General features: G+C 47.5%; 3 protein-coding genes across 3 annotated transcripts in view; 2 read left to right on the top strand and 1 right to left on the bottom strand.

Annotated features, from left to right (window-relative positions):
* The window catches only part of GPR50 (G protein-coupled receptor 50), a 125,343-nt gene that overhangs the window by 76,533 nt on the left and 35,955 nt on the right, over nt 1–12,855 (bottom strand). The window lies entirely within an intron of this gene.
* Nucleotides 1,311–2,516, top strand: LOC148686556 (claudin-17-like). The gene has a single exon (XM_088664465.1). The coding sequence runs from the start codon at nt 1,311–1,313 to the stop codon at nt 2,421–2,423; it is 1,113 nt and encodes a 370-aa protein (XP_088520591.1). The 3' UTR covers nt 2,424–2,516.
* LOC148686555 (claudin-17-like) lies at nt 10,626–11,831 on the top strand. The gene has a single exon (XM_088664464.1). It carries the CDS (start codon nt 10,626–10,628, stop codon nt 11,736–11,738), a length of 1,113 nt encoding a protein of 370 aa, XP_088520590.1. The 3' UTR covers nt 11,739–11,831.

Below are 12,855 nucleotides of genomic sequence, written 5' to 3'. Positions count from 1 at the left end.
GAGCCCCTGGGAGCAGTTGAGGAGAGGAGAGTCTCTGACCCCCGTCTCCATTCTCTCCTCAATTTCTATTCCTCACCCTGACTTCCACAGGTGGGAGGATGTCAGATAGTCGTAACCAATGCCAAAGCAACCACTCACATTTTGTATTTGAAATAAAGTTGTGGCCAAAATCATGCCAAAACCCTCAAACTTAAATTTCTGTGTGAAGTGTGATTTATTGGGGGGGGGTGTTTTGGAGACCTCTACACGCAAAATCGATTTTAAATCACGGACACCTTGGTTCTGAAAATGGTGTTGCCTGTATTGGTGTGACTGATGGGGTCCCATGGCACAAATTTCATGTGGTCCCAGTGCAAAGGAAAAGAGCTAAGATCTTGTCCCTTACTATAATGTCCAAACAAGTTGTGATAGCCAAGAAGAATGATAGGTTTGTAAGGAGTCTTCAATAATTTTGCCAATGAAATTCTGATTGTTCAGGGCCTAATGCTATTAGCCTCTCTTGTAAATGGAGGTCCTTTATGAAATGCATGCAGGACCATCAAGCAAATCTGTACTGAGATACACCAATCACCATTTTTACTCCTGGAACTGCTCTGAATCTGACTTCAGGAAGAACGTGTTTGAACTGCACAGTGTCCTGGAATAGACCCTCTGCATTCGGAAAGAAGGGAACTGAGTTCCCTCCCATTTCCCACTTTCCTGCTGTTCCAAATGACCAGTACCCTGGAGTTATGATTTGTCTTGCTGTCAGGATTCTAACTGGACTGTAACTGACCTAAGAATTCTGCAGAGCAGTTGCTGCTGTGGCCGGCTGCTCAGGTGAACGTCGTCAGCCCAGTGGCCAGCAGCTGAGTCTTTTTGAGGCTCAGGAGCACCTAGCAAATACCTGCTCTATTCCTGGCCCGCTAGACTCTAGCTGAGGAACGCATTTCACGTAAGTGTAGGGATTAAACATTCCTCACTATGCCATCAGGTGTGTTTCTGCTTTGTGGGAAAGGATAGCTGCCGTAGCAGATAGCAAAACAGCAAAATCATGAGCAGATTCCCATCCACAACAGGTTGCTGTGGTTAGGGCCATTTTCACAGGAACAATGCAACAGTATATTCAATCAGGAGCAGTGTGCTGGAAGAAAGTATGTGTGTCGGCTTCTCTGGATCAGATGTCTATACCTAACCAGGGGGTGGGAGAGAGCGGGGGAACTCCTTCTTTTGCTGCTTCTTTCTGGCCAGGAGGGAGGATGTCCTTCAATGACTAGACATGCTTGTTATTCCCTCCCTCACTGTATGTTGTCTTCTCTTTTGTTTCCAGGATGTCTGCCAAAGTCTCTCTGGGTCCTCTATTCTCCAAACCCCCCCTGCGGGTGAGAGAAGGCTCCCTGGTGGGGAGATTGCTGAGCGTAGTTTCTTGCCTCCAGTTCTGTGGGTTCTTGATGAGTATTTTGGCCTGCATTCTGTGCATTGCAACCACAGCCAGTGCCAACTGGAGAGTGTGGCGTGGAGAGAACGGCTCTGAAAACATCTGGATTGGAATCTGGAATGTCTGTTTTTGGAGAAACCCTTCTGATGACGGCAACTCTTTTTGGCATTGTGAAGGTCTCACTGAGCGATATCCAACCCTCCCAAGGGAAATTTTTATTGCTCAGGACTTAATGGCCTTAGCTTCCACTATGAGTTCAGCCGCCCTTGTATTAATATCATTTGCCTTGTGCAATGTGTTCGAGCCCGGAAAACACGAGGATTTCCTCTTAACCTTTTTTAGGCTTGGAGCGTTCCTGAACATACCTGCTGGGATCCTTGTCCTGATTTCTGTGATATGGAACATGTCTTCCGTCTTGCAGAATGGGAAAATTGACTTCCCAGAAACTTTTGAATTGCCTCCAATTTCCAGCGAGCAGCATATTGGACCTTCAATTTATCTTGGCTATATTGCTGCGGGTCTCCAGCTGCTGAGTTCAGCATTGCTTGGGATGCAGAGATTTTGCATCAGGACCACCACAACAGATCCATATCGAATAGACATTGCAGTGGAGATTAGCCCAAGACATTCGGTAAAACGCAAGAGACTAACTACTTGTTCAAAGTGTGGTTCTCTACTGGATCTGTTAATTAAAGAGAAATCCTCCACAGTTGAGATACAGGAAAGCCAGGCGGAAGATCTTGACACTCGAAATGAATCCTGCATCATAGAGATACCGGAAAGCCAGGAAGAAGATCTCGGCACTCGAAACCAATCCTGCATCGTAGAGATACCGGAAAGCCAGGCAGAAGATCTCGACACTCAAACCGAATCCTGCATCATAGAGATACCGGAAAGCCAGGCAGAAGATCTCGACAATCGAAACCAATCCTGCATCGTAGAGATACCAGAAAGCCAGGCAGAAGCTTCCTCCCCTTCTGGATATCTTTCCTGTGTCTACTCATAGATTTACATTTTTTTATCAGCTCTTTCATTTCCTAAGCAACCACTCACATTTTGTATTTTAAATAAAGTTGTGGCCAAAATTATGCCAAAAACCTCAAACATATATTTCTGTGTGAAGTGTGATTTATTGGGGGGTGTTTTGGAGACCTCTAGACTCAAAAGCGATTTTAAATCACGGACACCTTGGTTCTGAAAATGGTGTTTCACTCCTTGCATTTATTTAATATATGGTTGATTCATCACCAGGGGGCTTGCAATTCCTGGGAACTCACTCCTTGCCTTTATTTAATATTTGAAGATGCCTTCTTGCCCCAGCTCTGGGTTTTTATTTAAGCTGTTGCGTTTGACCTTGCTATGCCTGCCATGGGGTCGTCTGCTTTGGGGGCAGGGGCCTAGTAGGAATTTTTCCATTTGGCTGATTGGCTGGTGCCACTTGGTTTTCGCCTACTGCGCCTACAATTTGTCACAACTTGTAAGGTTGCAGTTAGGCATCCTATATAATAATGTCCATGTTGTCCCTGCGTCCAGATGTCCCGTGTGTCCCTGGGTCACTGCGCATGTGCCCCAGGGATACAGGGATTGGACAGCAGAGACTGCGCGCGCGCACTCTCCCCCCACTCTGCCTCCTCCAACCGCCGCTCCCGCCGGGGTGGAGGCCGGCGAAGGCCTCCTCACAACCCTCCCTGGCCGTGAGGAGCGGCGGTTGGAGGAGGCGGGGGGGGGGAGAGTGCGCGCGTCCTTCCTGTCGGCGGCTGGGGGAGAGGAAGGAAGGAGGAGAAAGCGCCGCTTTCTCCTCCTCCGTTCCTGTCCCCCTGCCGCCGACAGTAAGGACGGGTCCCAGGGTTCGGAGAAGCGCTGCGCAAGCGCTTCTCCGAACCCCGGGATGTCTGCTTCCTGTCGGCGGCTGGGAGAGAGGAACGGAGGAGGAGAAAGCAGCGCTTTCTCCTCCTCCGTTCCTGTCCCCCTGCCGCCGACAGTAAGGACAGGTCCCAGGGTTCGGAGAAGCGCTGCGCAAGCGCTTCTCCAAACCCCAGGATGTCTCCTTGCTGTCGGCGGCTGGGAGAGAGGAACGGAGGAGGAGAAAGCAGCGCTTTCTCCTCCTCCGTTCCTGTCCCCCTGCCGCCGACAGCAAGGACAGGTCCCAGGGTTCGGAGAAGCGCTGCACAAGCGCTTCTCCAAACCCCAGGATGTCTCCTTGCTGTCGGCGGCTGGGAGAGAGGAACGGAGGAGGAGAAAGCAGCGCTTTCTCCTCCTCCGTTCCTGTCCCCCTGCCGCCGACAGTAAGGACAGGTCCCAGGGTTCGGAGAAGCGCTGCGCAAGCGCTTCTCCAAACCCCAGGATGTCTCCTTGCTGTCGGCGGCTGGGAGAGAGGAACGGAGGAGGAGAAAGCAGCGCTTTCTCCTCCTCCGTTCCTGTCCCCCTGCCGCCGACAGCAAGGACAGGTCCCAGGGTTCGGAGAAGCGCTGCGCAAGCGCTTCTCCGAACCCCGGGATGTCTGCTTCCTGTCGGCGGCTGGGAGAGAGGAACGGAGGAGGAGAAAGCAGCGCTTTCTCCTCCTCCGTTCCTGTCCCCCTGCCGCCGACAGTAAGGACAGGTCCCAGGGTTCGGAGAAGCGCTGCGCAAGCGCTTCTCCAAACCCCAGGATGTCTCCTTGCTGTCGGCGGCTGGGAGAGAGGAACGGAGGAGGAGAAAGCAGCGCTTTCTCCTCCTCCGTTCCTGTCCCCCTGCCGCCGACAGTAAGGACAGGTCCCAGGGTTCGGAGAAGCGCTGCGCAAGCGCTTCTCCAAACCCCAGGATGTCTCCTTGCTGTCGGCGGCTGGGAGAGAGGAACGGAGGAGGAGAAAGCAGCGCTTTCTCCTCCTCCGTTCCTGTCCCCCTGCCGCCGACAGCAAGGACAGGTCCCAGGGTTCGGAGAAGCGCTGCACAAGCGCTTCTCCAAACCCCAGGATGTCTCCTTGCTGTCGGCGGCTGGGAGAGAGGAACGGAGGAGGAGAAAGCAGCGCTTTCTCCTCCTCCGTTCCTGTCCCCCTGCCGCCGACAGTAAGGACAGGTCCCAGGGTTCGGAGAAGCGCTGCGCAAGCGCTTCTCCAAACCCCAGGATGTTCTAGCGCCCGTTATTGAACGGGCTGAAATACACTAGTTGGTTAATAAATTGGTTGGTGGAGGGGCCAGGATTGGCTGTGCCGGCCCCTCCAATGGTTGCTGTAGGTATCAAGTTTACTGCTTATAGCCAAAGGCTGCTGCAATGTATACAATGTAATTCAGTAAAATATATACAAATTTGGTAGAAAACTTAGGACATTTACATTATGAAAACATGACCTAATCAGCACAAAGCTATGGAAACACTTTAATATACCAGTTGAAACATTAAATAATAAAAAAATCGTTCTGTGGGGGTTCCAGACCAGAAACGTTTGAAGTGCCCCAAACCTCTGCACCATATAAAATCTGGGCCATTGATTTTGCTTTGTACACCGATAGAGCTGGATTGACTAGGTTTCCCCCATTGCAAGCAGCAAATTTCAAAATAGCTTTTACCGATTTAAAGGCTTGCAATTTAATATTGGACAGCTGTGCATTCCAAGATGCCATTTCTGAATAAACCAGTCCCAGGTATTTGAACGTCTTTACTTCGTTCATGATGTGTTTTTCCAGGTGCCAAACATGCTTTTTAGGGGGCTTCCCAAATACAATGACCTGCGTTTTATCGTAATGTATGGATAAGGCATTCCTCGTGCAATAGGAGCTTATTTTTGCAAGTAATTGCCTCAGGCCCAACTGGGTTCTAGATACAAGTACTAGGTCATTGGCGTACATTAAAACAGAGAGTTTCTGATCAAGAATTGTGGCAAGGGCAAACTGCAGGCCCTCCAGTTCTTTAACTATGTCATTAATATAAAAATTAAACAAGAAAGAGGCCAAAATGCATCCCTGTTTAACACCAGTAGCAGGGGCGTAGCCAGGATCAAAACTAGGGGGGGGAGCAAGCCATGGTCGTTCAGGGGCGGGGCCAAGGCATGGGAGCAGAGGGGCCACAAAGTGGGAATGTGGGCGGGGCTACAGGGCCAGCGGGCCCGAGGACATCGTGGCGACGGCGGCAGCGGCCATCTTGTGCTTCTGGGGCTGGCAGCGTTGGCGGCTACCCTGCTTGGCTGGAGAGGACGGGAGGGTCGGGCAGGCGAGAGGGGGTGGCAGGGCGGGCGAGGGTGAGGCAAGGCACAGCTGCAGCCACGACGGCTCCGAGGCGTTGCTGCATATTAGCATAATATTTCAACCATGTCGTGGGTTCAAACCTCACCTTAGAAAAAAATCCTGCATTGCAGGGGGTTGGACTAGATGACCTTTGTGTGTCCCTTCCGACTACAATTCTATGATTCTATTGATATATTACCATAGCATATGCATCATTCTGCTTTCTTGAATTGTCCTACTCCTAGGCATAGCAGCCAACTCCTAGAGGCCTAGGTGCCGCCACCACCACCCCAAAATTGGTAACTGGTGAATACCGTATTTGAAAGAGTCACCCCCCCCATCTTGATGGGCTTTCTATGTGGGGCTGAACTGCCCCCCCTGGCAGTATTTTATTAAGGATGGAAGAGGGAGGGAAGGAAGGAAGAAATAGAGAGAGGGATAACTCATATTTGTGGGTGCCTCTGGTTGACGCTGTGATGCTGGAACTCTGCAGCAAGAGGAAGATACCGGTACGCCTGTACAGGAGCCTTGAAAGCAGCTTTCTCTCTGCTTGATTTACAGCAGGCACGTCCAACAGGTAGATTGTGATCTACCAGTAGATCACTGGATGTCTGTGGTAGATCACTGGTAGGTCACTGGCACCCCTAAAAAAAGCTCACCCAAAATTTTCCTCACCCCTAAAAAAAGTTGAACTATGACCTGAAGCCCTAAACAAAAATGGGCCTCCCTTCCTCCTAAAAGAAGCTCAACAAGTTTGACCTAAACCCAAAAAAAGGGCTTCCCTTCCTTAAAAAAAACTCAACAGCTTTGACCTGAACCCCCCACAAGGGGGTAGATCACTCCCAGTTTTAAACTCTGAGAGTAGATCAGAGACTCTTGGGAGGTGGCCACCCCCGATTTACAGTATACAGATGCAGGAGGAGGGGCAGACTGGAACACCACTGCTTTTTATAAACATCACTGTGTCTGTCAAAGCTACAGGCCCCCCCTTTCTTATTCACTTCCTTTTAGCCTTGAAGAGCCACCTTAGTCAAATTGAATCCTCTGCACCCTCATTAAATCACCAATAGAACTCTTAACGTGATTCCTGAATGCTCATTAAAAACTCCCTCTGAAGAACAATAGGGTGAAGTGGTCAGCTATCGAATATTGCCTGGGGATATCTGCTCCATTGTCTTAACTGCTTAACTACTGGTAGCCACGTTGCTTTATTTATTTGATGTGTTTTGGTTACAGCTGTGTGCCCCCCCTCCCCAGCAAGCGGAGACTTAGCTGCTCTTGCTAAAGCAAAGCCCTTTCCACTTCAGTTTTTGGAGGGGAAAAGTGCTGGTTATGGTCTGTAAAATAGATTGCCGGAAGAAATATCAACAACCTCAGATATGCAGATGATACAACCTTGATGGCAGAAAGCGAGGAGGAATTAAAGAACCTTTTAATGAGGGTGAAAGAGGAGAGCGCAAAATATGGTCTGAAGCTCAACATCAAAAAAACCAAGATCATGGCCACTGGTCCCATCACCTCCTGGCAAATAGAAGGGGAAGAAATGGAGGCAGTGAGAGATTTCACCTTCTTGGGCTCCTTGATCACTGCAGATGGTGACAGCAGTCACGAAATTAAAAGACGCCTGCTTCTTGGGAGAAAAGCGATGACAAACCTAGACAGCATCTTAAAAGGCAGAGACATCACCTTGCCGACAAAGGTCCGTATAGTTAAAGCTATGGTTTTCCCAGTAGTGATGTATGGAAGTGAGAGCTGGACCATAAAGAAGGCTGATCGCCGAAGAATTGATGCTTTTGAATTGTGGTGCTGGAGGAGACTCTTGAGAGTCCCATGGACTGCAAGAAGATCAAACCTATCCATTCTTAAGGAAATCAGCCCTGAGTGCTCCCTGGAAGGACAGATCGTGAAGCTGAGGCTCCAATACTTTGGCCACCTCATGAGAAGAGAAGAATCTGTGGAAAAGACCCTGATGTTGGGAAAGATTGAGGGCACTAGGAGAAGGGGACGTCAGAGGACAAGATGGTTGGACAGTGTTCTCGAGGCTACGAACATGAGTTTGACCAAACTGCGGGAGGCAGTGCAAGACAGGAGTGCCTGGCGTGCTGTGGTCCATGGGGTCACGAAGAGTCGGACACGACTAAACGACTAAACAACAACAACAAAAATACATTATTTTTTTGCTTCAGGGGGGGCAGCTGCCCTCTCCTGCCCCCCCTGCCTACGCCCATGACCAGTAGTAGTCTTAATTCTTGTAGTGAGATGGCCGGCATGATCCACCTTTACTTGTATCGATGTATCAGTATACAATGTTCTGATAAGAAATAATAGACGGCGATCTATATTTGTCTTCCCCAATGTCTGCCACAATGCGTGTCTCGGAATCGTATCGAAAGCTGATTTTAGATCAATAAAAGCAACATATAGTTTTTGCTTCAAATTATGGATGTATTTACATAGCAGAATGTTCATCACAAAGCACTGGTCCAATGTGGATTTCCCTCTTTGGAAACCTGCCTGGGCCTCAGATATCACCTTATTTGTATCTGCCCATTCTTCCAGTCTCCCAAGGAGGAGTGTGGCATATAATTTAGAGGCTACATCTAGCAAACTAATAGGTCTATAATTGGCGGGAATTTTCTTATCACCCTTTTTATATATTGGGGCAATTATGCTCAGCTTCCACCCTTCTGGTATGCGACCTGAGGTGTTAATATATGAGAACAGTTTTGCAAATTGGGTGGCCAGAAATCCAGTCTTATCTTATAAATCTCCGCTGGGATCATGTCTTCTCCTGGGGCTTTATTGGCTTGTTGGCTTATGATTAGCCTCTTAATCTGGTTGGGCGTGATGTCTGGCCATTCTGGCAGTTCTGATAACTGAATGTGGTCAACTTGTGAGGGTGGGTTGGTTCGGGGGCCATATATTCCTGTAAAATATGTAACCCAATCCTTTCCTTGGACTGATGCTTCTAGCGAGTAGCCCAGCCCATTTGTACCTTGGGCGACCAGATGCCCAAATTTCCGTGAATACTTTTGAAGTGCTGCATCTCCCAATGCTTTCCACTGTTGCTCATACTGTATTTGTTTCTTGCTTGTAACTAGTAATTTATAATTATAACGTAATTGGGCTACCTCAGCTTGTATAACAAGATTGTGCTTATCATGTTTTAACTTCAATGTTCTGAGTTCCCTAGATAAGCTTTTTTTTTTACTATTCTGACACTCCTTATCAAACCAGGTATGTCTTTTAAACTTTTTATTTTTAGACATACTAGTTGTGGTCATCAATGGGCGCATTCTGTTAATTATGTTCTCATACAGACCAATTATGTTTCCTGTTTCTAAAAACAATTCCCCCTTTAATGAAACAAATTCATGGGAATCCAGGATCTGAATCGTTTTTTCTTGGACCTGTGCATTCCATTTTCACCTCTTATTTCCAAGTATCATATATTCCGTTTCATCCAATCATTTAGGAAAAGCAGGAGAAACGAATGATATCAGAGATAACTCAAGTGGGAAGTGGTCACTTTCAGCTCTGGGAATTATCCTAAAGGTGTCTCGGTTGCTGTAGGGGAAATGCTTGGCCATGCCTGACCCTACAATGCTGCTGCTGCTGCACGGGAAATTCCGTTAAAGGAATTCTGGGGCTGGCCATGCTTTCGTCCGTACCCCCTACAAGGGGCTAGGGCCACGGAAGAGCCCCTGGGAACAGTTGAGGAGAGGAGAGTCTCTGACCCCCGTCTCCATTCTCTCCTCAATTTCTATTCCTCACCCTGACTTCCACAGGTGGGCGGATGTCAGATAGTCGTAACCAATGCCAAAGCAACCACTCACATTTTGTATTTGAAATAAAGTTGTGGCCAAAATCATGCCAAAACCCTCAAACTTAAATTTCTGTGTGAAGTGTGATTTATTGGGGGGGGGTGTTTTGGAGACCTCTACACGCAAAATCGATTTTAAATCACGGACACCTTGGTTCTGAAAATGGTGTTGCCTGTATTGGTGTGACTGATGGGGTCCCATGGCACAAATTTCATGTGGTCCCAGTGCAAAGGAAAAGAGCTAAGATCTTGTCCCTTACTATAATGTCCAAACAAGTTGTGATAGCCAAGAAGAATGATAGGTTTGTAAGGAGTCTTCAATAATTTTGCCAATGAAATTCTGATTGTTCAGGGCCTAATGCTATTAGCCTCTCTTGTAAATGGAGGTCCTTTATGAAATGCATGCAGGACCATCAAGCAAATCTGTACTGAGATACACCAATCACCATTTTTACTCCTGGAACTGCTCTGAATCTGACTTCAGGAAGAACGTGTTTGAACTGCACAGTGTCCTGGAATAGACCCTCTGCATTCGGAAAGAAGGGAACTGAGTTCCCTCCCATTTCCCACTTTCCTGCTGTTCCAAATGACCAGTACCCTGGAGTTATGATTTGTCTTGCTGTCAGGATTCTAACTGGACTGTAACTGACCTAAGAATTCTGCAGAGCAGTTGCTGCTGTGGCCGGCTGCTCAGGTGAACGTCGTCAGCCCAGTGGCCAGCAGCTGAGTCTTTTTGAGGCTCAGGAGCACCTAGCAAATACCTGCTCTATTCCTGGCCCGCTAGACTCTAGCTGAGGAACGCATTTCACGTAAGTGTAGGGATTAAACATTCCTCACTATGCCATCAGGTGTGTTTCTGCTTTGTGGGAAAGGATAGCTGCCGTAGCAGATAGCAAAACAGCAAAATCATGAGCAGATTCCCATCCACAACAGGTTGCTGTGGTTAGGGCCATTTTCACAGGAACAATGCAACAGTATATTCAATCAGGAGCAGTGTGCTGGAAGAAAGTATGTGTGTCGGCTTCTCTGGATCAGATGTCTATACCTAACCAGGGGGTGGGAGAGAGCGGGGGAACTCCTTCTTTTGCTGCTTCTTTCTGGCCAGGAGGGAGGATGTCCTTCAATGACTAGACATGCTTGTTATTCCCTCCCTCACTGTATGTTGTCTTCTCTTTTGTTTCCAGGATGTCTGCCAAAGTCTCTCTGGGTCCTCTATTCTCCAAACCCCCCCTGCGGGTGAGAGAAGGCTCCCTGGTGGGGAGATTGCTGAGCGTAGTTTCTTGCCTCCAGTTCTGTGGGTTCTTGATGAGTATTTTGGCCTGCATTCTGTGCATTGCAACCACAGCCAGTGCCAACTGGAGAGTGTGGCGTGGAGAGAACGGCTCTGAAAACATCTGGATTGGAATCTGGAATGTCTGTTTTTGGAGAAACCCTTCTGATGACGGCAACTCTTTTTGGCATTGTGAAGGTCTCACTGAGCGATATCCAACCCTCCCAAGGGAAATTTTTATTGCTCAGGACTTAATGGCCTTAGCTTCCACTATGAGTTCAGCCGCCCTTGTATTAATATCATTTGCCTTGTGCAATGTGTTCGAGCCCGGAAAACACGAGGATTTCCTCTTAACCTTTTTTAGGCTTGGAGCGTTCCTGAACATACCTGCTGGGATCCTTGTCCTGATTTCTGTGATATGGAACATGTCTTCCGTCTTGCAGAATGGGAAAATTGACTTCCCAGAAACTTTTGAATTGCCTCCAATTTCCAGCGAGCAGCATATTGGACCTTCAATTTATCTTGGCTATATTGCTGCGGGTCTCCAGCTGCTGAGTTCAGCATTGCTTGGGATGCAGAGATTTTGCATCAGGACCACCACAACAGATCCATATCGAATAGACATTGCAGTGGAGATTAGCCCAAGACATTCGGTAAAACGCAAGAGACTAACTACTTGTTCAAAGTGTGGTTCTCTACTGGATCTGTTAATTAAAGAGAAATCCTCCACAGTTGAGATACAGGAAAGCCAGGCGGAAGATCTTGACACTCGAAATGAATCCTGCATCATAGAGATACCGGAAAGCCAGGAAGAAGATCTCGGCACTCGAAACCAATCCTGCATCGTAGAGATACCGGAAAGCCAGGCAGAAGATCTCGACACTCAAACCGAATCCTGCATCATAGAGATACCGGAAAGCCAGGCAGAAGATCTCGACAATCGAAACCAATCCTGCATCGTAGAGATACCAGAAAGCCAGGCAGAAGCTTCCTCCCCTTCTGGATATCTTTCCTGTGTCTACTCATAGATTTACATTTTTTTATCAGCTCTTTCATTTCCTAAGCAACCACTCACATTTTGTATTTTAAATAAAGTTGTGGCCAAAATTATGCCAAAAACCTCAAACATATATTTCTGTGTGAAGTGTGATTTATTGGGGGGTGTTTTGGAGACCTCTAGACTCAAAAGCGATTTTAAATCACGGACACCTTGGTTCTGAAAATGGTGTTTCACTCCTTGCATTTATTTAATATATGGTTGATTCATCACCAGGGGGCTTGCAATTCCTGGGAACTCACTCCTTGCCTTTATTTAATATTTGAAGATGCCTTCTTGCCCCAGCTCTGGGTTTTTATTTAAGCTGTTGCGTTTGACCTTGCTATGCCTGCCATGGGGTCGTCTGCTTTGGGGGCAGGGGCCTAGTAGGAATTTTTCCATTTGGCTGATTGGCTGGTGCCACTTGGTTTTCGCCTACTGCGCCTACAATTTGTCACAACTTGTAAGGTTGCAGTTAGGCATTGGTTAATAAATTGGTTGGTGGAGGGGCCAGGATTGGCTGTGCCGGCCCCTCCAATGGTTGCTGTAGGTATCAAGTTTACTGCTTATAGCCAAAGGCTGCTGCAATGTATACAATGTAATTCAGTAAAATATATACAAATTTGGTAGAAAACTTAGGACATTTACATTATGAAAACATGACCTAATCAGCACAAAGCTATGGAAACACTTTAATATACCAGTTGAAACATTAAATAATAAAAAAATCGTTCTGTGGGGGTTCCAGACCAGAAACGTTTGAAGTGCCCCAAACCTCTGCACCATATAAAATCTGGGCCATTGATTTTGCTTTGTACACCGATAGAGCTGGATTGACTAGGTTTCCCCCATTGCAAGCAGCAAATTTCAAAATAGCTTTTACCGATTTAAAGGCTTGCAATTTAATATTGGACAGCTGTGCATTCCAAGATGCCATTTCTGAATAAACCAGTCCCAGGTATTTGAACGTCTTTACTTCGTTCATGATGTGTTTTTCCAGGTGCCAAACATGCTTTTTAGGGGGCTTCCCAAATACAATGACCTGCGTTTTATCGTAATGTATGGATAAGGCATTCCTCGTGCAATAGGAGCTTATTTTTGCAAGTAAT

The sequence above is a fragment of the Zootoca vivipara genome, chromosome Z2, assembly GCF_965207765.1.
Source record: "Zootoca vivipara chromosome Z2, rZooViv2.hap1.1, whole genome shotgun sequence".
NCBI classification, from domain to species: Eukaryota; Metazoa; Chordata; class Lepidosauria; order Squamata; family Lacertidae; genus Zootoca; species Zootoca vivipara.
This window is presented reverse-complemented; position numbering and strand designations above follow the sequence as displayed.

Bases quoted from the DNA above. Each gene is read 5' to 3' on its own strand.
- LOC148686555 (XM_088664464.1), top strand. From the start codon at position 10,626: ATGTCTGCCAAAGTCTCTCTGGGTCCTCTATTCTCCAAACCCCCCCTG.
- LOC148686556 (XM_088664465.1), top strand. From the start codon at position 1,311: ATGTCTGCCAAAGTCTCTCTGGGTCCTCTATTCTCCAAACCCCCCCTG.